Source organism: Apaloderma vittatum, unplaced genomic scaffold, assembly GCF_000703405.1.
Source record: "Apaloderma vittatum isolate BGI_N311 unplaced genomic scaffold, ASM70340v1 scaffold25481, whole genome shotgun sequence".
NCBI lineage: Eukaryota > Metazoa > Chordata > Aves > Trogoniformes > Trogonidae > Apaloderma > Apaloderma vittatum.
In genome coordinates, this window is record NW_009698951.1 from 1 (window position 1) to 26971 (window position 26971).

General features: G+C 39.1%; 1 protein-coding gene across 1 annotated transcript; it reads left to right on the forward strand.

Annotated features, from left to right (window-relative positions):
* Positions 1-8090: 8090 nt before the first annotated feature.
* Positions 8091-16594, forward strand: LOC104280532 (putative PGM5-like protein 2; the record flags this gene model as incomplete). The annotated part of the gene is given in 5 exon segments (XM_009878205.1): positions 8091-8295; positions 10704-10850; positions 12684-12809; positions 15379-15569; positions 16440-16594. Coding segments are annotated over 5 exon segments (824 nt in total), but the record flags the coding sequence as incomplete, so codon positions are not given.
* Positions 16595-26971: the final 10377 nt, after the last annotated feature.

Here is a 26971-nt window from a genome sequence, read left to right on the forward strand (position 1 = left end):
TTTACCGGCGTGTAACGGAGGTGGTAGAGTAAGCGTGTGGGAAAACGAAGGTATCAGTCTCGTACCTGCTGCTTAGGATCTGTTAAAAAGTGTTAAAGGAAGATGGTGTTATTGCAGCAAGAGGAATTCAGCAGTTTGACTGCACCCAAGAAACTAATCGTTCTTTATTGTTCATTTGCAAACAAATTACGAAATGCGAGAAGGCAACAGCGGTAAATACCCCAGTGATCAGATGGGTTGCAGCTTTTTTTGTGCAGGTTTGAAAATAGGGAAGAACTCGGGAAGACAACATTATATCTTCCAATAGATACATGAAGATTGTGTGTGTCGGGGTGTGAGAGAGAGAAAAAGCTGGAAATACCAGCCAATGGGGCTTGAAGTGTCGACTTCAAAGCAGAGTTGAAACTTCTGTCTCTTACTTGTGATTGCTAAATTAGTTCTCCAGATCTTGCAGAAGAAGCAGTATAATTGTATAGTGGTTTTTGTGGTTTTGTTTTTGTTTTTAGTGAATTTACCTTTTCTTAACTCCACCCCCCCCCAAAAAAACCACCCCACCTCTGTTCTTTAAATGCAGTCCTGTTTTATAACCAGGAGATGTTTTAACTTTGAAATGATTCTCCATATGTGTCTGAATTTTCTCATCTGATTTATTGTCAAATACCAGCGATACATATTAGACAGCCTGGTATAAATAATGAGTACTTTATTTCTAAAGCATGTTCTCACCATGCTGAAGCTATCAAACTCGAGTGATGCCTGAGATTTCAGAGAGACTGGCTGTGGTATATAAATATACTGGCTAGATTTTGCAAACTTGCTGTTCATACAGGGGCTTGGTAGAGGCCAGGGCTTATGTGTCCCAGGGCATGAGGAGGGCAAAGGTGGGGACACCAGCGAGGGTAGTGCGGTGGTGTTCCATCCGCAGCAGCAGGGAGCGAGTGTGCAGGGAGCGAGCACAGAGCAGCAGAGGCTGGGTGGTGTTTGGCGAATTGTGAGGGAGGTAGGACAAGGTGTCGAGGAGTGCTGCTCCCGCTGGAATTGTACCTGTTGACCAGGCAGGTTAAAGCGCAGCAACAGCGTACGCAAGAGCCTGGCAGCAAGAGCTGCCCTGCACAGGCTGAGGTCTGTGCCTGCCCTTGCATGCTGGTGGGAGCTTTGGAGTGGGTCGCAGCCACAAGGTGACCACAAGGACTGAAGTGCTGTGGAAGACAAGAACTTCACGGTTTAGAAGACCAGAGGCTTGTCAGCCAGCTCATGCTGTATTCTGGACTCCTTTCTGATTGATTTTTCCAGTCAGCTTGCCTCCTTCCTGCTGCTTCTAGTATGCTTCCCATTTTGTTCTGTTTCCCCTGAAGATCAGGTCCTTTTGACCTTGGGAGACTTCCAGTTTGACATGTTTCTGGCACCTTGCTGTAGTAGTGCTTCTCCGTTCTTAAGTTACTGCAAGTTTCTTGGAAACATAACAGTTTCTCCCTATCATTTCTGAAGCCAAAACACAAGCTTTTCTTCTCACAGTTCCCACAAGTATCTGAATTCAAGCATGATAGTCTTAGTGATGGCACAGTGCTCACAAATTCAGCAGGCCAGCTGGTGGGATGCTCCTGATAACTTGGAAAGGCTTCCCATTTTCTTGTGCTAATGCTCCAACCCCTCTCTTACCATCCTCACCCTGCTCACCCTCACCCTGTTTCTCTCAGGCACACTGTAAATACATAAGCCTCATGTTTAATTAGTGAATACTATTTGTATGTTTTGTTCTTTGCGTGATAAAACACATCTGCTGGGAAAATATCTAAACCTCCCAGAAGGCATTGTTTGGTGCTGTGCTATGTGAGTAGGGGCAGAAGGAGAGAATGCTCCTGAGGGCAGAGATCTCTCCCTTTGGATGAGGATAATGTCATTAGAAGGCACGTAGCCTGTATCACAAGGAGAGAAGTGAGCCGAGGTGGGCAGGATCGGATGAAATGGGTGGAAGCCTTGAAGTTGCATTCAAAACCTTTAGTCCTTCAGGGTGCCAGAAGATGGGATAGCCATGTGGTGCTGGTAAAGGGAACCTGAATCTCCTTCCTGGAAGACACATACCGAGTGTTATGGTTAATTGTGCCTGCTGAGTACAAAAATAAAAGGGGTTTTCTATTATCAACTGTAAATGTATTGCCCTTTAGAGTTGCTAGGTTCCCCTTGTTCTAATTTGGTGACTCACCCTGCATTCCCTCTGTGTTAACAGCCTAGGACAGTTGGCATAGACCCCAGTACAAGGAATGAGATGAGGCCCCTTGCCTGTTCGGCTGCCAGTGCTTGGCCTGCTGCCTTCTCATCTTCAGTCCCTCTGGCTCATGCCCTCCGGCTTGGGCTTGCAGGTACATGCTCCACAGCTATAGCCTGCATAGACTTGTACTGGTGGCAACAGCTACAGGCTGGTCCATGCTTTGCAACTGTAAACAGCACGTGCTCCACCACATCTTTCTGTTCAGAGCTGAAGGTGGCTTGCCAGTGTCACCTTTCCATGGGCCATGCCACTGGGACTGTACGAAACATGTTTGGGTAAGGGACTGCATGTCATGGGAGGATGGGGAAGCATGAGGAAAGCCAGGTAGAGGTCCTGTGCCACTCTGGGTTTTAACAAGCAGTTTTGCAAAGTGGAGTGGTGAGAGAGTATCTGAGGCTCTATTTCCCATTTCCCCTGTGCCCTGTCAGTAGCAGTGTCCTGTACCTTGGTGTCTGGAAGAACTGAGGTAAAAAAGCTCCATCTTTTTAATAGAATCGTAGAATCATTAAGGTTGGAAAAGACCTCTAAGATCATCATGTCAAAACTGTGAATGCAGCACCACCATAACCACTGAAACATGTCCAAAGTGCCACGTCTCCGTGTTTTTAGAACACCTGCTGGGGTGGTTACTCCACCACTTCCCTGGACAGGTTGTTCCAATGCTTCACCCCTCTTTCAGTAAAGACATTTTTCCTAATATATACAATCTAAACCTCCCCTGGTGCAACCCTGGCCCATTTCCTCTTGTCCTGTCACTTCTTATGTGGGAGAAGATACCAGCACCCACCTCACTACAGCTTCCTTTCAGGTACTTGTAGAGAGCAATAAGGTCTCCCCTCAGCCTCCTTTACTAAAGGCTCAACAAACCCAGTGCCCTCAGCTGCTCCTCATAAGACTTGTGCTCTCCAGACCCTTCACCAGCTTCGTTGCCCCAATAGAGTTCTGCTACAAATGAAATGCAAATATTCCATCAGACGCATCAGCTGGATGTGGTGTCTCGTTTTTTAATGCAAACTTTAGGGTAGGTTTAAAGGAGAAGCTGCTCTGTGCGAGTCTCAGTGGCTGATCGGAAGCTGATGATGATGCTTCGAATATGGAACATCCTAGAGAGATGACAGAGTGTTGCTGGTAATGCTGTAGAAGTTTGAGATAGCAGAGGGTTTTCAAGTTGTTTTTAGTACCATGTTGTTTTTATTTTCCATGGTGTTCTATGCAAATCTTTCCCCCCCTCCCTGGACTTGCATGAATGGTAAATTTGTTTCTATGCTGAGCGTGGTGCTTAGTCATCGTTAGGATCCTATAGTAAAAGGTAGGAAGGCACAGCCCTGTGCTGTCCAGGGTATAATCCACTTGCTTTGTGTTCTTTCAAGTTTAATTGACTAAGGCATGTGAGAGATTACTGGGAAAAATAATGAAAAAAAGTATTAAGTGACTCCATGGTAATGAACTGAATTGTCTGAAAATGCACAGCTGCAAGTGGTAATACTGCATAAAACTGTTCTTGTAAAGTACTTGTTAGGGTGACTGTTCTTTCAGCTGTAACAGTTCGCTAAGGATCGTTGTCTTTGTTTCTGCTGTTGCTACTAAAAGCAGAGTGACAAAATAAGAGTGTGGCGTAGGGGCACAGTATTAGAAGAGACATTACAAGCCTGTGATCTTGTAGCCACGCAAGTTTTTGAATTCCAAAGATAATCTTTCCATGCTATGAAACTGGCCAAGATTTTTAGAAGGGTAGTGCTGGAACTTTAGTTGTGAGTTAGCACATGAACAGCATTTGGTTGCTGTTTTAGCCCAGAGTGTGCGAAATCTATAAATCTCAGTGTTCATTACTTAAAATAAATTAAATGTCAGTTTAGTATTTGGGTCAGAGACAAAACTGACACCTTCTGGGTCAAAAGAGGATGAGGTAGTGCATTTTTGTCACCAAAATGGAGAGAGCAGAGGAAGATGGGTAGCATGTGTATGCTTCTGAGGTCTGCACTCTCCTCAGGGATTTTTGTAAAAGACATTCACGTAAGGTGAAGCTCTTTGCTGTGGTCACTGCAAATAAAATACCTGTGTATCATTCATATATTTCACTTTCAACATCCTTACTTTAGAATACTAGATATTACAGTATTTTTATAGTGTAGAAATCATATTTATATAGAAATAGTATTTCTAAGTAGCATAGAAATAATAGCCTTGTGACAAGTGCTGAAGGCAAAGCAAATTATTCATATGTTCATATTAGCATTGGGCATCCAGAAAAATGGAAAAATTGTTTTGTGCAACATCTGTTGAACAGGAAAAAAATGAAAATGTGATAAAGTGGTGGTGCTGGGTAATTTGTGCTTTCTGAATAATCTATGTATTCTATTTAAAACCCCCCCCATATTCAGTGTGCATGAAGGCAAAAATATGAACCTCAGTAATTTAGATTTAGAAGTGCTCAGAACATGTGTCTGTATGTAAGTATAGATGCATTTATACTTGAGTTCCTCAAGGCAGATTCAGCATTACTATTTTCAAGCATTTTGCAAAATACAATTCCTCTGATCTTCCTTCTGCCTATGCGTACGCAAGACTGTTTTAAGAGCTGGCACCCATTTCTGACATTTTGGAAGATGAAGTCATTGCCCTAGCTTTCTACATACTTCATAGTTTAAAAGAGGGAGAGATAATGTTCAAACCAAACATGTTCAATATTTATTTTCATCACTCTTTTTTTTTCCACGGTAAACGTAAATGGATAGACTATTGTATAGGCTGGAAGAGAGCCCATTAAGGTCAGTTTTCCAGTGTTCTGTGTCTTTTCTGATTCTTCAGTACATTTGACAATAATGATTAAATGACAGCAAAAATACAACAGTCTCACAAGACATGACATGTTTTCCAAAAGCTGTTTCATGGACTGAAAAGAAGCCATAAAAGGACGCACTCAAATTCAGAACAATTTGAAAAAAAAAAAATCTCTATTTCTCTTTCAAATTATCTACATGACACAGATTTAAATAAAACAGTAAATTATGTGGCTAGTGGAACGTTTTCTTTCTTCATCTTGATTCTAAAAGTGTGTCAAAGCATGTGCTGTATTTCGTAGTGATTTCAGTGCCTGTCCTGTTGAATAGAGTTTTATCCTTTGCGTTTTCTGAGGTAAATGTGTGTCTGTCAGTTGTCAGCCCGCAACAACTGGAAACACATATGCTTTAAAAAAAAAAAAGTATTTCTTGTTCTACAGTGTAGGAGTGGTATTTCTGTAGTAACAAGTAGGGTTGCTAGAAAGTATTTTTGCAGTGGTTTAGTATTCAGAACAGTTGAATAAATAAAATCTAACATTTGGAGATTTAAGATTTTTAAAAGATGGGAAGAACATTACATAAATGCAAAGAAGTCTGATCAGTGAGAGAGATACCGATACTGTTCTGTAATCAGTGGAATAACATTTAATCAGTTGCTCCACTTGGCTTAGCCATAGGAGTGGAGGAAATACACCCTTATTGTTATTCCTAAGGTCTGTAAATTATGATAAATTCAGATACTTACAAATATACATCCTATAAATTGTGTGACTAGTTTTACCTTCAGAGAGAAGCAGGAGTGGGAAGGCTGGAGAGACGTAAAGTGAGAAAGCGATACAGAGTCTCACAAATAAATGCTGTCACAGTGCACAACCGTAAGATTTCATCTGCTCTTTAAGGAAAACTGTGTTCACTGGTATGATTTGTCCCACAAATATTTAAAGGCATTACAGTTGGCATCAGGTTCTGTAAAGGAGATGGTATTGCTCTTAATTGTTCAGTCGTAGGTTAATGAAACTGTTGTTAGGCTTAAGTAGGAAATAAAGTTGTTCAGTTTTGCTGAACTGCTGTGTGATCTGTGTTAGCTGTATATGTACTCCACTCTGACCAACTGACCATGTCAGTGGAACCACTGCTTTAAAATAATCTATTGAAATGGAAAATGTGGATTCTGCTGGTCTGCATTTTTTTCTCCTGGAAAGATATTTTTTTTTGTTTTTCCCCTGGAAAGCATTTTCATTCAAGTAGAAAAAAAAAAAAGAAGCCAAATTCTCTTGCATCTTAACTTCTTGGGTTTTTAATTTCCTTCAGAATTGTTCCAACCTGGGAGAAGAAGACTGTTAAACCAAACCTTTTCCCAATAGTAGAGCAAGTCAAATGAACCCTGAAGATTTTCCATGAACTGCACTTATAATTTTGACAGTTTTCCTGATTTCTAGCAACAATACATAGGCTTCAAAATTACCTGAAAAAAAAAAACAGTGAAAAGAGAACCAGGTAAACAAGTAATCATCCTATCTCCAGATCTTGAGGTAGAAATCTCAGTGAGTATAATGCCTACTTCTACACATTTTTTAAAATTTGAAAGCATATCTTTTAATTCTCAGTGAAAGAGAAATGGGTAACCACAGTTCATGCTTTTTGGGAGCTTAGCAAAAAGGTAATGTGCTTACTTTAGAAGCTGGTCATTTCAATGTAGAAATAATTTTTAAAAAAAATTAAAATAGTTCATGAAACTAGGCTAAATGAATAATCTATTAATCCTTTGCTTTTCTGAAATTAGTTGGAACTCCACTTCTAAATTACTGTTAAGGGCTTCACACACCCCCACAGAACAAAGTCATCTGTGTATGAAGGAACAGCTCTTTATAGAAATGAGGCAGGTAGTGACCACACCTCCCGTGCCTGTGGCTTTGCCACACAGGCAGTAGAGCTATCAAATCTTCTTAAAACTAGAGAAGGAAATAGGAGTTTGAACTCCCAGTCTGCTTTTTGATGGGGAGAGGGAAGGATTCAGTATTCTGCTTACTTTCCTTCCTGTACTGCTGCTTCCTAAACTGCTGTTCAGTAGTGGTGTGGGGTTTTGTTTATTTGTTTATTTGTTTGTGTTTTTAAGTGAGGATATAAAAAAATCAAAAAAATCTGTGCACTACCCTTAATAGAATTTTAAGCTCCATGTGCAGCTGCCTCCGTTATCATCTGTGACACTAACCTCCTCTTCTCCTCTGCTTTTTTTGTATCTTCTTGTTTGCCAAGAACTAGAACACTTTTTTATTTCTCTGTAAATAAATTTTGCATTGGCTCCTAGGTTATTTATATTGAGCTGTAATTGTTGTATCTGTGTAGGTGACGAAGGCAAGGTTTTGAAATTGGAACCCTGCAGAACTGCGCATAATACCAAACACATTGAGTCAATGTGCAATAACACCACCTGAAAGATTTTCTTTTACTTTAAGAATGGTGGGAACTTTCCCAGTTCAGCTGTGCCCTGGGAAACACACCCTCTTCGTCCGGAATAGCCAAGGAGTCACTGATGACTGGAGGAGGAGCAAGACTTTCTAGGGCAGGGCATCCTAGGATGTCTTGGTAGCAGAGATGTGAGTCGCAGAGACTACAGTATGTGGTGATATTTGTGATTGTGCTGAAAGGCTGCTCTGTGAAAGGCAGTTTGCTTGCTGTTCTCTTTTGTGGTTGTTAAATCTCCAACCCTGCAAACCACATCCACATAGTCAGCCCTAAACTATATTGATATTTGAGGGTATTTGCTGGTTTGTGACAATACCTGGAACGGTTTGATAGCAGGATTGTAGCCCAATGCTCTGCTTGGGAACTTTGCACATTGCTGTCATGTCTGTGCTTTTGTTTTATGGTTGGTACACAGGCTGCTGGAGTTCAATGTGGCATGATACAATATTTTTTATCAGTGCAACTGATGTATGTATATTTCTCTGCAAAAGAACAGGTTCCATACCAGGACCTTACAATTTCTATCCTGTACCTGTATACCTATATGTGTGTGTGTGTTTATTAATTTTCAAAAGTTTAGTATCATTTATAGTACTTTGACTTACTTTTCCTCCTAGATTGGCAGATTAGTTATTGGACAGAATGGTATCTTATCCACACCTGCTGTTTCATGTATCATCCGAAAGATCAAAGCAGCCGGTGGAATTATTTTAACAGCTAGCCACAGTCCTGGGGGACCTGGAGGAGAGTTTGGAGTCAAGTTTGAAGTTGCAAATGGAGGTAGGTTTTTTTTAGTAACACATTACAAACATTGCATCTCAGTATCATGAAACGAGCTGACTTTAACTGTGTGGTTTTCGTTTATTCTGTTAAAAGTACGAAGAACGTACGCGTATCTTTTTTCTTCATTAACAGGAGTGTAGTTGTTTGCATGGGTCTGTAGAATAAGCATTAAATGTTCACTGAAATCCTTGTGGTAGCTGTAAGATTTCTATAAACAAGAGGTTTTCCATCTTGTTACAGCATTTTATGTAGTCTGCTAGATCATTGTAATAGTTCTGATCCTTTTATAAAGATTCCTATGAGGAAGCTTTGTTGTGCTCATATATGTATGCTACTTTTATTGGCATTTACTTTAAAGCATGTAATTTCAGAAGTGCTAAAAGCAGTATAACTCATTGTCTTGTATGGAAGAAAACATGTCTCATATTTACCCAGGAAATAACTGCTCTTATCCAGGGGTAGAGTTGTACTGTTTTAACTATTGCGCATTCAGCTGTTGCATTGTTGAATAATGGAATTTGTGTATATAACTGGTATCTTGTTTTTCCAAATTGGCAAGCTAACACATGAAAGTAATGTATGTTTTATATTATAGATCTGTGTACACCCATAAAACATCATCGTGACAATTACTGACACCTTGTATACCTCACACATGTAGAGTGCTTGCTATCTAAAAAAACCTGGAAGTGCTTTTAAAATGTTTCCTTCCCCATTTTGAACGTGGGAGAAATGATTCTTCTCTCTCGGCCCTTATTGCACGCTGAAAAAACCGTGCATGTTTAAACCAGTGTGATTTTATGAACAGAACAGGCTTGAATCCCAGGGAGATTAAAGGGACCGTGTAAGGTCAGACGGTGAGAAAGCCAGAGACACAGCACAAGCATATCAGAGTCAAGCCATTAGATACATTGGCACTCTATAAACTTTGAAACACAAAGTACACCTAAAATCTGTTTGGTAAATGAACAGCAGTCAGTGGCCATTTTTTTAAAGTTTACTTTACCTTTTTAAAGAAAATTTAAAGAGGCTATTAAGCTTTAAATAGAAATTCTCCTCAGGCACAGGTCACAAGCTCCAATTATTTATAAAAATCAGCAGGGACATAATGAAAAATAGTTGTGGCTGAGAAAATGTGGCTTAAGTATTAGGCCAGGCTTTTGAATTATAAGAATGGTTAGGCATGAGGTTGAGCTCCTGGGGAAGGCTGTTGTTGCTCTGAATTCTCACTTAGTCTGTTTCGCAGATCCACGGGAGAGCCTTAGTAGGACATGTCAGTAGACAATACATCCATCTATCAGGGATGATCTGGAGCTAATTAAACCTATCCTTACTCCTTAGGTCAGTTTGGATTAGATGAGTAAGAAGTTTTTTTCTAAGCCAAATGAAAAGTTAAGTGACTGTTGCTGTATTGCCTTGGACCATCCCGTAATGCTACATCTGAGATGGAACACACTAATTTATGTGGCAAATAATGAACACAGCAGAATTGCTAGAGGAGCAAAGTTAGCACTGAAAAGACAGAGGCTTTGGATTAGAAGAGAGAGCATATAAAAGTGAATTAAGGAAGCAAATTTTCAGATTGGAAGCATGGCTTTAATATAAGCAATGAAGAGTCAAGTAAGCCAGAAAGGACATTTGTTGTAACTTCGACTCATCTCTTGCACTGCATATGACATAGCACATCTAATTTTTGCGTCAAGCCTGCAACTTTTATTTGATTGACAGTAAATCTTTAGCAATAGAGTCAATCTTCAGGATTTGGCAATAAAAAGAAAAGAAAATCTGCTTCTGAATGATGTAACTGTTCCAGGTCATAATTGCTTGTTAAGCAGTGGGGGCATTTTGAATATTCATTAAGGTAATGGAAGAAAACTGCAAGAGAACAGCACTGTCAAACTGAGAAGACTTTTAAAAAATATAATTGTGTCTAATGAAATAATGTGAAACACAAAGCTTTCTTGCTTTCACAAGTGTGGATTTGCAGAAAGCCCTGTGAAACACTAGAAGCTGCTGCTGAAGAACAGACTTTCCTTTAACATAGGTGTTGAGATTCCATGTTGAGTAAAAAAAAAAGTCTGTCTTTGAGCAATAAACCCAAAGAAAGACAGATGTGGGCTTTTTGACTCCCTCATCCCCCTGCCTTGGATAATGATTGACTTAAATATTCTATATGAATCAAAATGTTGCAAGTAACACACTATATTTCCATGCCATGATTTTTCAAAAAATGGTTTAGATCTCTGTTAAACTGAAAGAACAGATCTTATCTAATACAGTTCTTTGTTTGGGTTTATCCGTAATAACTCCAATATATTCAGAAAAATATCTGCTATAGCATTCACTTTTTGAATAGTGAATCTTCATTTTAAAAAAGTGACCCAGCACATTGTTTTTTCTTGCAGGACCTGCTCCAGATATAGTTTCAGATAAAATCTATCAAATCAGCAAAACCTTGGAGGAATATGCCATTTGTCCCGATCTCAGAGTTGATTTGTCACGTCTAGGAAGACAAGAGTTTGATCTGGAGAACAAATTCAAACCTTTCCGAGGTATCAGTGTGTGCTTCTATGCGTGCTACATTAATTGTTTCCAAATACTAGAATTGCTGCAGAATGCCAATAGTTAATTATTTTACGTGAAATTTAATTCTCAAAAATGCCTTACTACGAGTTCTCAAAATATTAGATAGTATTGCGTTTGTTTTGCACATAAGGAGTTAGGATTTTAAGTGCATCAGGCCTCATCATTTAGCCAAATACCTTCACCAAATACATGTGCTTGGGCTTGCCACAGTTTTAAATTCTGTTTTTCAACTGTTTAATCTCTCTAAATTGTATTTTTGTAAATGGAAATGAGACATCTCTCCTCCTCCCATTCCCTCCCTCCCCACTCCGAATATATCAGTAGATTAAAAATAATTGCAATTTGTCTGAACATTTTTCTAAAGAAAAATCGTTTCCTATCATCTCCTAGGATATATCACCCTGGACAGTAGAGCTGCCAGGGATCCCTACTGAAGCAAAGTCATCGACTTACAAGTGCAATAATAAGTATAACTTACACAGATCTGAATGCAGAATGAAAGTGCAGGAGGAATGAGAGTAATTTATAAAGTATTTTTAGATAGTGTCTGATGTATTTTAAAACTTCTGCCTGTTCAGTTCCGTGACCTTACTCCTGTGAATCAAGGCTACAGAGGTGTTGAAGCAACTGAGAGCAAACCAGTTGAGTTTGGCAGGGCTGACAATAAGTTTTAGACTTTAGTCTTACATGCACTTTATCTTAAATGTGTGAGCAGCTCCAATGAAGTTGAGACGTTTGTTCATATGTGTAAAGCTTAGACCTTAGATAAACGTTGAGAGCAGGGTGTAAAAGATATGCAGTAATGTAGTTTTAGTGAATCCTTGAGATTTTCAATGTATACCATAGAATTAACTCATTTTCAGCTAAATTTTACAGGCTGTTTTTCAACCTCAGGAACCACTTTTTTGGTTTCTGTTTGTTTCTTGATTCAAGTGTATTGTCATAACCTATCCTAAGTGTTTTTCTCAGGCCTAGAAAATGCCTGTGTCATTTTCATGTTATCCTAAAGAAGAGTATTAAGGTGAGGTCAGTGTTTCTGAAGAAAACTGGATCATATTCTAAGTACTAATTTAACTTACAGCTAAAATATTTTGAGATACTCATTTAACCAGATAAAAAGACATTTGAATAACATATGCTTTTTAATTTAATCAGGAAAAATAAAAGGTTCCAAGACGACTGAGAATCATGGCTTCTGGCAGTCGTTTAGTAACTACTTTCATTATGACAGACTTACATTCCTTAATCCAGTTTAGTCTAGGGTTTTACCTCCAAAAAAGAACTGGGAAAAGTGTAGCTCTCAACTTTTGTGGATTTAGAGTTCAAATCAGCAAGACCTTAGTAAAAAACAGATGTTGTAGGCAAGCCTAACTTTCCTAAATCAGTGGAGATATAAAAAGTAAAAGTGTAGTGGTAGATTGGCAGCGAACTGATACTCCAGGTGCCAAATCCAAGAAGAAGCTTGAAAAGTTGTGCAGTGATTTAGTCAGTGATGTATAGTTTACTTTGATATAATGTACTCTCATGAATATTTTCAATGACATAGAAACTGTTAATTTATGTCTGCCGTCCTCTAGCAGGCTTTTGATCTTTGCTTAAAGCTTGATGGTAACCACACTGAAATCAGTGGAGGTCTTTGACTTTGCTGCTGAGGGCTTCAGAGCAAGTCTATACTTTCTAGAGGTTGCATGCTCTGATTATTTGAGGTACATAACTGGTGGAAGTGTGTTGAAAGATATTTTCACATGTATGAACTGTAGTGATTTTTCTTTCTGATTTTTTTTCTCTAATTTTCTTAGTGGAAATTGTGGATTCTGTGGATATCTACCTCAATCTCCTTCGAAGTATCTTTGACTTCAATGCCATCAGAAATTTGCTGACTGGACCCAATCAGATTAAAATAAGGATTGATGCCATGAATGGAGGTATGAACCTAAGGTGCTATCAGGCCAGAATTGTAGGTACACTGCAATAGCTTCCCACTAAAAATGTTACGTCACAATGGTTTCCCAATAAAGGTACAGTATATAAAAGTCAGAGTTTTTAGCAAGGTTAAGGGTAATAAGAAAGGGTTTGAACATTATATTAGTAACAAAGGCAATCTTAACAATGAGTTAAGTCCCTAATTAGCAAAGATATCTTTCTTTGAAGACACATGTGTCCAAAAGGTGTTCTCTTTCTGCATTTGGAAGCAAGCAGGATGAGTTAATCTTGCCACGAGAGAGTGATGAAGTAAGTTGCAGTGTGCAGTAACTAAGGAAGTTACAAGACAGCCTCTACAAAGGGTAAGTCTTAAATTAGCTAAGTCTAAATAAATTGCACCCAAGAGTCCTTAAAGAGTTGTCTGAGACCTCTGTCTCACCAATGCTCTTAAAAATTTTCAGTATATCAGGGGCAAGGTGGAGGAAAGCACCACAGAAGATAGCAAGGGTACTGATTTTGTGCCAGCGTAAAAAATCTAAGCCATGTCACTTGGGGAAACATAGGTCAGTATGAGATCTATCTTAGGCTACATCATGAAAAAATAGAGATTTCTACAGATAATGACTTGAAGGAATATGTAATATTCCTATCCTATTCCATATAGAGTAAAGGTGTTCAACATTATCTTATGGAAAACAAGTTTCATCAAACAAACTAGAATTCATTCTCTAATGGGATTATAAAAACAGACCGATAAAGGGAGCTGGATAGACCTATTAAGCTTTTGTAAAGCGTTTTTCTAGTACTGTGTGATAGTCACTGTTCAAAAGATCATAGTGGGCGTACAGTCAGTGTAAACACCGAGTTTTGCCAGGGTGTGGCAAAAGGGCAGCTGATGTCCTTCAGCAATGCACGGGGAACAATGAGGAAGGCACTGCCTCCTGTCATGTACAAGTACTGGAGACAATGGTCCTCCCAATAATTTGTGGAGCTCTGATGTGCAGAACTGTAAGTGAGTGTTGAAAAATCTCACATGCGGTCAGAAAGATCATAGAATCGTAGAATTGTTTAGGTTGGAAAAGGCCTCTAAGATCATAGTCTGGCTCAGGGTTAGAAAAACTGATGCATCACAGAAAAATAAAGGACTGAGTTTACCTTATTTGCAGAGAGAGAGAACTGGCTTTATGACTTTTTATGGTGGTGGAGAAGTAGCCACACTATAATATGTAGAACATGTACGGTAAGTGTATACAAGAATATTTGTTTAAACAGCACAGAAAGTTTTGGGGATTTTTTTTGTTTCTGCAGAAAATATACTTTTCAGTCTTCTGTTCCCCCCAAAAACCAAGAAGAATCAATAGTGAGAGGCTGAGGCCAGACAAATTCAAATTGAAATGTAGCTCACATATTTATGGGTAACAGTGAACCACTGGAGCAATATACTAAAGGTAGTTGTGGACTGCCCTTCTCTTGGTGGAATCAGATCAGAAGACTTTCTGGATGAGATGCATTAGCCAAAAATGAGTCACCAGCCTCAATATAGTGAACATTAGAGAGGACCGTATGTGTATATGGATAAGCTGTCTTCCAAAGTTTGTTTTAGCTCTTCACCTGTTGAATATGCTTTTATACCTGTAGATATTGACAGTTTAACACTGGCATAGAAGAGAGCAATTTATCAGGATTCTACTCTTGATAAGAACCCGAATAATCATTTACTGTTTATTTCACAGAATTAACATCTGGATTTTCTTGAACACAAGTTTCTAACTAGTAGTTTTACCTTGGGCTACTGTTGCTCTGGTTAGCAAGGTTTAGGAGTAAAGTAGGAGAAAAAGAGTGAGCAATCAGTCATGGTGTGTTGGTTTTTTTTTTAACCTCTGAGTGACCTTCATACCTGCCTCAGGGCTGCAGAGGGCTCACTTCTTAAGAGTCCATTCAGCTGCTGAATGCATAGAATAGTGATGACATGTAATAGCATGAGCTAGGGCTGTATCTCTAACGAAGTAAAAACGTTATTTTGCAGTTAGTTTTGAGGAAGTTTTATTTATTATCTATAAGATAGTAATTAAAGTGTGGTGGTAAAATTCTTTGATGTACAAACCTATTGCAATTTTAACATGAATTGGAATACTGAGGTAGATTTATTTCCCATATGTATTCTCCTGCTATTTAGTTTCCTTGCTGAACTGGGTTAAACTGTTGTTTGCTTTACAGGACACATAGAATAGCATCTTACTTTTACTCTAGTCAGAAAAATGCCCTCTGTATGTATGATAACTTCTTTACCTAATAATGGCTAAATAGAACTTCCATCTTTTGCCATACAGAGATTACTTTTTCACTTCCACTAGTGAGGAACTATCTTTTTAATGCTGAATTGCCAAATGATTATTGCCTGGAGGGACAATCACATGCTCCTCTGTGAAATAATAGTTTGGTTTCTGTTGCTAGGACAGATGTATAGAATTGCTTGAAGTCTGTTTTATATCAAGTCTCTGTGGTGCTGTGAAAAATGTGTACGTCAAGCATACGCTTTTGTGATTGCATGACAGATTTCTGTTTTTCCAGTTATGGGACCTTATGTGAGAAGAATCCTGTGTGATGAACTGGGAGCTCCTGCAAATTCTGCCATAAACTGTATTCCTCTGGAAGATTTTGGTGGACAGACTCCTGATCCCAATTTAACATACGCAACTGCCTTGCTGGAGGCTATGAGAGGTGGCGAGTATGGATTTGGGGCTGCTTTTGATGCTGACGGAGTAAGTATTCTGTCTGAAGGCTTCACAATAATTGTTATTTTGTCTGGGGTCAGATACAGGACATGTAAGTATAATTTATTTGCTTTTCAGTAAGCTCTCAAAGCTGAAAGTGATATTGTTTCCAGGTACAGATGATAGCATGTGTAACCCTTAAATCAGATGCATGTGCTGTAATTTGTCCTGCAGATGACTACAAACTGAGCAGGATTTGAATGCTGACAAAGAATTCTTTAAATATTAACCTGGTTTTATCTGGTACTGGTATAACACTTTTATTCCCCAGTTAGGAAGAGACCATAATAAATAATACAGACTTTTCACACTAAGTAGTAACTAAGTTAAGTCCTTTTTGGTTAACATCGTATTAGCTAAATAAAGCACCAAATCATAATCTCTGTTACATGTGTTTTCTAATGTAATATTATCAGCATTATAAACAGCAAAGTATTACGAAATAACTTTCTGCCCTGACAGAGTGGGAGAAAGATGAAAAGGTTCTGAAGAACAGAAGCTGTTTTCTTTTGTCAGTAGACACAAAACACCCTCCTACTCCCTGTGTAGTGCTTTTTATTGGCAAAAAGATTCTCCTACGCAAGCATTCCCTGGCAGGAATAGACCTACTGAAGTGTCATGTAGGAGGCTGAGGACTGAACTGGAGCTTTGATTTGCAAGGCTGGAGGGAGTGATGGTGTGACTGTGAGATTCTAAACCTGACAGGGCGATGCCAATAAATTACTCTGCCTGAAGTGGAATGCGAGTAACCCAAAGCCTGTTCTTTTTTACCCCTCTGCGTACAGTCAGTCTAGTAGAAGATACCGCTCCCCAAAACATGGAATTTAAGATACTCTTTGAATTTATTTTCTTCTTCAGGACCGCTACATGATCCTTGGCCAAAATGGTTTCTTTGTTAACGCATCGGATTCATTGGCCATAATTGCTGCCAATCTGTCTTGCATTCCATACTTTTGTCAGATGGGTGTCCGAGGATTTGGCAGGAGCATGCCTACCAGCACAGCCCTGGACAAGTAAGATGAAACATTTATTTTACATTAGTTGTCTCTCTGTTTTGTACTACATAGCAATTCCAAAATTGTGAAGACTTTTGAGAAGAGCTTCTGATTTGCCCTATCTTTATGTGTATTGTTGTTTTAACTAATTTCAACAATATTTTGATCTTACTTAAGGCTAATTTTACTAATCTTTAGTTGGATGGAAATAGTTTAACTCAGCCTGGAAAAGAAATAAATAGGTTAAATCTTTCTGAGAGTAGAAGTGCTTTGTAATTCCTTTTTCAAATTACTTCATGCCTTTACTTACTGAATAATGGTTTACAGCCGAATGTAGCAGCCCTTCTTGTGGAAGTCATGGACATTTAAAGTGGATAAAGTACTAATTCAGTACTAAGCAAGCATTAAAAGAAAACCAACAAACGAAAGCCAAACCTCTTATTTTAAACCTTTGGAATATGTCATCTATTATGATACAAAACATCTCAGAAGGGACTGCAGGCAGACATGGAAATCATTCTGGGTTTTAAGGCAGGTTAAAAGTATACCTAAAGCTATTTCTGATAAGTCAAATCTGCTCTTAAAAGATTTGCTGGATACACATACTTTGTTAGCAGCTTAATTTGCAACAAGTCTCATCCAGGTCTAAATTTTCTGTAAATACTGGCCAAAGAGGATTAAGCTAAATGTATAAGGCATTAGCCTTATATATTCTGTGTGGAAAGAGTCAGTTATGTCAGTGTTGATCTAGTTGCATCGCTTTAGTGATGCAAGAATGATCTGCTGCCCTGATTAAATGTGTCTAATCAGAAGACAGTAATTTTAAAGTGAAATGTAGTGAGTATGAAACCATTGATTGCTCTTTGAAAAGCAAGGATATTAGGATGCTTGTCTATTCAGGAAATTTCTGAAAGTTACTAAATTCAGAACCAACAACTTCTTCTAGTGCTTGGCAGAGTCTTCAACAAAATATTCTTTACTTGTAGGTAGATGGTTTAGTTGAATTAAATGCTGCCAGTCCAAGGTTTGATGTATTTTTTTTATTCTGTTTAAAGATCCAAAAATCTCACTGTTTAAGTGAAAGCTATACTATATAAAATAAATAGATGTTCTTTTTGGACATAAACCCCAGGATATCTGCATTCCTGTAAGACTTGAAGAAACAGCGACATGTAAATATGTCTGTCTTCTTTTCTTAAAAGTTCAGTAACTATATCAGAAAATATGAATGTACTGAAGTCCCCTTCAATAACACTGTGACTATTTGAATTATGTTCTTGACAATGTTTACTTGACCTTCTGGAGCACAGATCATCTGTGATGATTACTGCCTTATTTAGTTCTGTGGAGCTAAGTCTGATTATTAAATAAAACTCAGTGTTTGATAATGATGGAAGGATGTAACTATTTTCCTAGCCATTCTTACAAATATTTATTATCATGAAGTCTGCAGTCTTTATCCAGGACGCTTGAATTTTTTTTCTTTCATTTTGTAGTTGTCTTTGTTTTCTTGAAGATTTAAGTTATATGTTTCCAAAGTTACTCACTTTTGTTTTTTGACTCATTTATGTGCATAACAATCCAAAAATACCTGGATTTTAGTTTTCTCTAAAAGTGCCATAATTTTGTTCAGACATTTTCATCCTTTGGTGGCCAAAATTGTGTATTGTTGTATAACCTGCTTAACTTATGAGTGTCAGTCCTGAGCCAGCTTAGACCTGAAATCACAGTCAGTAGTTCGTCTCAGTTCCTGTGTATTGGCTGGCTACGTGGATTGGAACACAGTGAAGAGTATCATAAACACCTTCCTCATGAATTATTAAGCAGCATGAATTATTAAGCCATTGTGTCTTTCAGGATTCCCAGTGAAGCCCACCATAAGGAACTGGTGAAATTCTAGGAAAGATGGTTTTGTATGGGAGGTATTTTTAAGTAAAATCATTATCTGAAATCCAGTATATTGCCTGAAGGAGCGGCTAACAGAGAGGCTGATTCTTAGTATAGATTTCATGAACTGGCTTCCAGTTTCATGTGTCTGTAAACAGAGGGGACAGTTCCACTAGTGTCAGTGAAATCTTACAGTAGGACACTGGGTGTAAGGCATTCATTATTCTATTCCCATGGACTGACTAGTCAACTCGCAAGGAAAAAAAAAGCTTCTTTAGGAAGAACATGAATATTCCCAGTACTATGAGGCAGAAAGAGAGATTGAGCAATTCTATATAGAATTAGCACACCAGTACAATGTTTAGTACTGAAATTCTAAAACCTCCATCAGTGCTTCTGCAATAGGAAGGGAAACCCTTTCCCTTGTGAAATGTGATGTCTGATACCAGATGGCATATAGTTTAGTGCAAGGGACAACATCCTCTTTGTGTTTGTTGCTCCATGTCTCACCTCCAATATAACAACATCAGTAAGGAAGATGTTTTGTGGTCTAAGTGCCAGTATTTCACCACTCTCAGAACAGAAGCTTTTTCATAAGTAGAAACAAAATTTCCTGAATTTTAGTCTGTGCCCATTATGTCTTGTCCTATTACTGGGCCCTGTGGAGAGTCTAACTTTATCTACCGTAATCCTCCCACCCTCCATTAGGTATTTATGCACATTGACAATATCTCTCCCTTGAACCTTCTGTCTTTGAGGCTTAGCAGTCCCATATCTCTCAGCGTCTTCTACTATGACAGACGCTCCAATCCCTTAGTCAACTTTGTTGCGCTTTTCCAACTCTTCTAATGCTACCCAGGATTTTGTTGGCCTTCTTTGTCATAGGGGCTTATTGCTAGCTTATGATCAACTCATGGTCCACGAGGACCTCAGGTCCTTTTCTGAATAGCTTCTGTCCAACTGTCTGCCCCTCAGTGTATACTGGTGCCAGGGATTATTCCTCCCCATGTGCAGGGATTGGTGTTACTGCCCTGTATTAACTTTCATGAGGTTCCTGTTTGGAGTCTTCTGGTATATTGCTCCTTACAGTGCTGTATTATATGTAAACTTGCTGAGGGTGCACTCTGTCCTATTGTCCATGTCATTAATGAAGATGCTAAACAGTGTTGGCCACAGTATTGACCTCTGGGCAGCACCTCTGGTGACTGACCTCCCAGTGGATTTTGTGCTGCTGATCACAACCATTTGAGCCTTGGAATTCATCCACTTTTCAATCCGTGTCACTATTCACCTATCTGTTCTATGTTTCATCATTTTGTCTCTAGTGGGAGGGAGACTTGAAAGCCTTGCCAAAGTCAAGGTTGACAGTATCCACCGCTCTAATTCTCTGAGCTGGTCACCTTGTTGAAGAAGGTTATCAGATCAGTCAGTCATGATTTCCTCTTCCTAAGTCCATACTGACTATTCATCAAGGACCTTCATGAGTTTGGAAGTGATTTCCAAATTAGTCACTCCATCACCTTCCCAATGATTAAGGTGAAACTGACTGGTTTTTGGTTCTCTCCATGCTCTTTCTTGCCACTCTCGAAGACAGGAGTGATACCTAGTTTCTTTCAGTCCTCAGAAGGCTTTATCAATTGCCACAATTGTTTGAAGATAACGGAGTGTGGCCTTGAAGACTTCATGGACTTGTGTATATCTAGTTTGTTCAAGTGTTTCCCAGTGTGTTCTTCCTCTACTAAGGGTAGATCTTCCTTGCTTAAGACTTCCACTCATCTCTCACCTCACTTCTGTCTTTAGAAGAATGCTCTTGTGTTACATAGTGCTAGTTATAGTAGAAAATATGAATTATTTATGTGAATGAAGTGTCTGTCAGTGAAAGCTTGTGGGCATTAGTCAAAACTTACTTAATGAAATAAATCTGACTGGACCTCCAAATGGTGATTTTAATGAAATAAGTAAAAAGTTTTGAGTGAAATGTTACAGATTATCATCTCATGGCAGCTGTTATCTATCCTGTTCGCATAACTTTCCAAAACTGCTTGGCTTTTGCCTTCTTTGCAATTATTGACTATTTGCTGTTATACCAATGCCAAAGATTTTGTTAGAGGCTTCTAAAACGGACATCAAAATATGCATGCAAGTATTTATGGTGGGTTGAACTTGGTGACTGCCTGCGAGGTGCCCACCCAGCTAGTCTTTCACTCCTCATTGTCAATGGACAAGGAGAGGAAATAGGATGAAAGACTTGGTGGATTGAGATTAAGACAGGGAGATCACTTGCCTATGACTGCCTTAGGCAGACAACTTGGCTTGAGAAATTAAAATTTATTGCCAGTTAAAATGCATTTGGATAGTGAGAAACAGAAAACCCCACAAATTAAACCAACAGTCCCTCCAGTCCTTTTTCCCAAGGCTTAACTTCACTCCATCATTATTCTACCTCTTCTACTTTAAGCGGTGCAGGTGAGTGGGGAGTGCGTTTGGGGTCAGCCCATAACTGCTCCCCTCTGCCACTTCTTGTTCCTCACGCTGTTCGCCTGTGTCAGTGTGGAGTCTCCTCATAGTCTACAGTCCTTCAGAAAACATTTTGTTCAGTGTGGGCTCTGCACCAGCTACATTTCCTGTTAGGAAATATGCATCTGCTCCACCATGGTTCTCTCCATGGTCTGCAGGGTGATCTCTGCTCCAGCACCTGGTGCAGCTTTTCCTCCTGCTTCGTTTTCCCTGACCTTGGTGTTGACAGGGCTGTTTCTTCCTCAGTCCTTGCTGCTGGGCAGCTTTTTGCCCTTTTTAGGTGTGTTTTCCCAGAGGGACCACCAGTTTGGCTCTGGGGCTCAGCCCTTCCTTGTGGTGGGTCGGTTGTATCTGACTGGAACCAACTCTGTCTGGGATGGGTCAGCCTCAGCCTCTTCTCACAGGGGCCACCTCTACAGCCCCCCACTGCCAACACCTCAACGCCCACACCTGGTACAACATCTAATTGAAATCCTTTAAATGCTTAAATATTTCATGTAAACTGTACTTTACTTAAATTGTAATTTCGTTTATTCCATCTGAGGTAGTTGATGCATGGCAGACCTCCTTATATACAAATATTAAGTGGTAAGTTTGGTTCTTTTTCATACAGTTACATCCATGGTTTCCTCAGGCATGTCCCACTTACTGTGCTAGATTTGATCTTGAAGTACAATGGCCTGAGTCACTTATAGTTTGACCTTCAATGCAGGAGCAGTGCCATTCAGTTCCATGGGAATGGTTGTTTAAAAATACTTTTCAAAGTCTTTTTTGTTAGTGAATTAGAAGAAATAAATACAGGAAAAGAATTTTGAGGCCAGCTGTTAGCTACATTATGTAATAGTATGGACAAAAGTAAGAACAACACTTGATTAACAAGAGAGGGAAAGCATGGTTAGTAAAGAGAGTACTTAATAACAGTTTTCTGTTGTGCTGATGAGTCCTTATTTTCTGTATTTTGTTCTAAAACTAGAAATAGAGGAAATGTGTTAAAGATCATTGAAAAGGACACAGCAACATTTGTCATAGTAGTGCAGTATGATAGCAGAAATAGGAAAAGAAAAGAAACTTACATTCTACTTGTTAGTCTTCCTGAAGAAGTTAGAAAATTCTAACTTCAGGCACATCTAACTAGGATTTAATAATATGATCACTACTCCAACCTTAAACACTTGGAAATCTTTTCCCAGTGGGAATTGTCTTGTTAGAATTATTTTGCTCTGTTACCGGAGTAGAGAAACAGAGAAAATGATGGTCAGAAGTATCTTGTATGTGAATATCCCTTTTTGTTTTCCCATGAAAGAAAGAGGAATTCTGCTAGAAATATTTCATTGTATCTGATGGTGTCACCACAGTGTCTCTGGGATAACATTAACATCGTCGTCAGAACCCCACTATTCTCTGAAAGGTCTAATTTGATTTGTCTCTGCAAAATGAATCTTATTATAGTGTTCCCAACTGACTCTTTAGGCCCATTTCTAGAACTAAGAGTAGCTGTCATATAAGGGAATTGAATGAATTCCTATTCACTTGGTTGCTGTCTTCTGAGGTCATGGGCCTCTCTCCTTATATCTGTGCTAGAGAGCAAGTGAAAACCACCTCTTCTTATGCTGCGTCCATATTGTGTAGCCACAGTTTAGCCTAAGTCATTATGTTAGAACTTTTCCTTAGCTATAAAAAAAATAATCATACACAGTACTTAAAAGAAAGGATTTAGAAAATCTGATGCTTTTTCACTTGTGTGGTTTAATAGTTTTTTCACAGTGCATTATTAAACTTAAACAGACAGAAGCAATAATCCAGAGGACTCTAAATATTGTTAAGGATTACAGCATTAACAAACAGAGCAGTGGATTACAAGAGAATTTACTCAAGATGTTTAACATTTACATGTGTTTGCTCAAAGTGACTGCTGGAATATACTAGTATGTACTGTAGGGAGAGTGTAATGTTTGACAGGAAACATCTGCTTTAATGTGCTCCAACATCAACAGGATTGTGGCAGTATGTCTCCAGACTTCAATGCTTTGGTGATATGTACCCTTAGGTTCGTGTTCTTTTTCTTGTGGGGAACGCAAAGCTGTGTACCCTATTCAATAAACTATTCTTTTTTTCATATCCTTGTATTCTGATTTATCTGGTGTCTGCAAATCAGGAAAGGAAAGGAAGTGAAATACTGAGATGTTAGCTAATGGTCTACAAAATGAGAATCACGAGGGTGAGCCAAAATTGTTTCTGTAGGAATTATAAAGCTGAGTGGGTGTGGAAAGTAGCAGTCAAGTTGATACAGGAAAAGAGGGTTGTTGAGAGAATACTACTGTGTCTAGCATTGTCTGATAGCTTGTTTCTACATCCAGGTCGTTTCAACAGCTTGTAGGTGCTCTCATTACACTTACCCTAAGCAAAACTAAGCACCTCTGCGTGTGTCACCCTGCCACTTTACATCTTTTAATGTAACTTTGACACATCACCGTTCTGCCTGCCCATTGTCTACTTACTATCTGGTCAGCTACAGGTAGGCTTTAAGGGGGCCTGCAGTGACAGTGACTGTTTTGACTTGTTTAAAGAAATGCCTTCACACAGTGAAGGGCAGAAATGTGATGAGCTCTAAAGCTGTCTTGGTTGCAGGAAGGAGGCTGACCCTGGCAGCAAGAAACTCCTAAATTCACAGTGCCGGTGTAGAGTAGGGTCCATTTTGCCTGAAGCACAGCAGGAAGCTTTACTAGAATCATAGGGTCATTTAGGTTGGAAGAGATCCTTAAGAGCATTGAATCTAAGTACTTCTCCCAGTCTTCCTGTTCTTCTTTCTCCTGTTCTTACTCTTGTTCTTTTTTCCCCTTTTCCTCCTCCTGTTTCCCTTTTTCTCCCAGCTTTTATTTGTTCTTTTATTTTTTTTTGCTGAACACTTCCTCCTGATTTTATTAATCTTTTTCTTACCTTTCACCTTCCATGTTCTTGCATCTGTTCCTCTTTTTCTCTCTCCTCATCCAATTACTTCTTCTTTTCTTCAAATTCCTCTTCCTCCTCCTCTTGCCTCCTGTTGTTTTCTCCTCCTACTGTTGTGTCTTGTTGCTGTCTCCCCTTTCTCCTCTTTTTCCTTTCTTCCTGTGGCCTTCTCCTCTTCCTGTTGCTTTCTATTTTCTCCTGCTGCCTCCTTCTCCAGTTCCCTCCTTTGGTCTCCTTCTCTTCATCTTCTTGTTTCCTCTTGTTGCCTTTTCCTTGTCTTCCTTCTGTGTATTCCTCTTGTATGCTCATTTCTTTAGGACAGGGTCCCCAAATACTGTAAGCAGCAGTGAATGACAAAAAGACAGGATAAAAAGTATTAATTCAACTAACTGTCTCAAAATTATTTTGCCCTGCTACCTGGCAAAGTTTATCCTGTTACAGAAAGGGCTGGATTTCTGCTTACTCATGATTGTCAGATGGGTCACTCTGTCTTACAGCTTAGAGAGGAGCAACGCTACTCTGGGAGTTTTCATCTCATTGTGAGAATTAGGAAACAAAGAAAGAGTTGGCTGTTTCCTAAGAATTGCCCAAGAAGAGGTCCTCTCTTCATTCGCATTTTAAGTCAGTTTGCTCTTGTCTCTCACTTGTATCTGGAAGCACTAAAGGAGCAAATAATGTCCACTAACAAATAACGAACATTTCTCTTTGCCATTTTAGACAGTTGTAAGAGAACACAACCACAAGGGCGTAACTAAAGCTTGAATGTGTACTGTGAATGAAGATGGTGTGTACTGTGTTATGTCAAAGTCAAGCTATGCACAAAAATAGATAGAAGTTGATTGAAGGGTGAAGAAAGAAGGGCTACAAATGGTTCCCAGGGCCTGGTATCAGCAAGGACAGTGCTGCTGGTAGTCACTGTCTAAACCCAGGTCTCAACCAGAGAATGCACAGCCAAGGACACCACCTTTCCCCTTGAGGCACTGGACCCTTCCTACATGTTTTTGTATTGCCTTAAACAATGCCTATCGTCCAAATCTGGTGTATTGCCCAGTGTAACTGCTTCTGCTGCTTCTTCCTCTAAAGCTTACTTTTTCCTCTGTGAACACTGAAAAATGTTTCTGGATGAATTAATGGATGGTGTATTTTATTGCTGTGTACAAGCAGTAGCAACTGAAGAAACATACACCTCTGGCCATGGAGAACAGCACACCACATTCTACTTCTGCCTTTGTGATTATTGAATTGAAGTCTTCATTTACAAATCCACATAGGTTTTTGGTTTTGTCTGCCTTTTCTTGTGAATATGTAGTTGGAACCATCTGCTTTTGTTCTGCATTGCTGGTCATTTGTTTTAATGAAGAAGCTTGTGCCAGAAGTAGGATAGGCACTGTGCATTTATTTCCCTTTGTGGACATCCTTTTGTTGAGTTATAACTCCAACATAAAGGCTTCTCCAAGTTATAAATACATCTTTCTACATGGTTGATACTGCATTCACTCTGTGACCGATTTATTCAAGTTATGCCAGTTGTGACCTCACTTGTTTTATCTTCCTTCAGTAGGGTAAGTCAGTCTCACTTTCTCTTATCCAGAGTAGGATTGCTGTGAATTTTTTTAAGACACCCCTTGTCAAATCGAGTCTGTGTCGTGTACAAGCAGTTTCTGAATTAGATGGAGTAGAAGGACGAGTTCTGTTTTGGAATGCTGCAGAAGGACGTCTGCATAAAACCTTCATGAATATAATTTAACATGTTAGAAGTGTAATACAGTTTGTTCTGGAGTTGTAACTTTGCAAAAGGGCCATATATGTCCTCTGTGTACTTGTATGTCTAGCAAAGAATGATAGTTTTTCTGTATTAGCTTTCAAATATGCAGTGCAGCTAAGTGTTCTATTTACATGGCTGTGTCATGTTTGAAAATATTTGTGGAGCAAAAAACCAACTATCATTACAAGGCATCGATATCCTTTTATTAGATGAGCCTCTTAGTTTTATTTCTACAATGTGCTTGTAAACTAGCTGTTATCCTTTCATCCCTGAGTGTTTTTTAAGCAGTGGAGGTGGCTTACTGCAAATACTTTCAAGGACATCTTTAAGGAGCTGCCTTTGTCTTCTCTGTATTTTCTTTGATGCCAGATTTGTTACACTTTAGTACAGTGTGGTATATTTGACTGTTCCAAGCCTGCTGTGTTGTTGCCTACCCAGTGTTTCATTATCCTAGCCTGCGCTAATGAAAATATGCTGCCCACTACAGTTGTGGCAGGCCACATTTTGGATGTATGCGGGGTAAGTGTTTATTGTTAACACTTTCCAGGACAGAAGCAGTCAGATTCTCAGAAACTTTCTCAGCCAATGGTGAGAATGAACATCTCTCAACCTCTGCATTGCATGCTTTTGTACTTTCCAGGAGAGAATTAATTGATACTGCATCTCCTGTTCTTCAGTGACTGCATTTCATTGCTCCTGAAAAAAAGGACAGAAAACATGTCCGTGTCCTGTGAAATATCGGTAGAAAACCCTATGTTGTCCTTTATGGATGAATATTAAAGGAGGCTAGGTAAGTGGCCTATCTTCCCTTACCTCCTTTTATTGGGCATACATCTTAGTTTTCAGGTCTGAGAAGGATTCACAGGCCAGTTCTGAGCCTGAAGGCAACTGATCCCTATTAAGAATGGCAAGCTGAAGGGCACAAAACATACAACTCTTACTCTTATTCATAGGTTGTTGCATTATGCCTGGAGCAGACAGCTGTAGGTGCTTATCTTAAAATGAGCAAGTTCATTGGTTGCACAGGACTGAGTACAGAAGGACATATTGACAGATCTCTTCACTTAAAAGGAAAAGATGAACTGAAAAATATGCAATGCTCCATTTCCAGCTTTTGGCTGTAAATGAGGTTATTTTTGTACACCAGAATTAGAGCAAGATTTGGTCCTTGATGGGACATAAATATATTGTGTAAATTTGATTGACTCTTGTTAATAAATATGTTTATTTGCAGTTCTCACAAACAAACATGCTTTTGTCTGGGCTTAGTATGCCACATG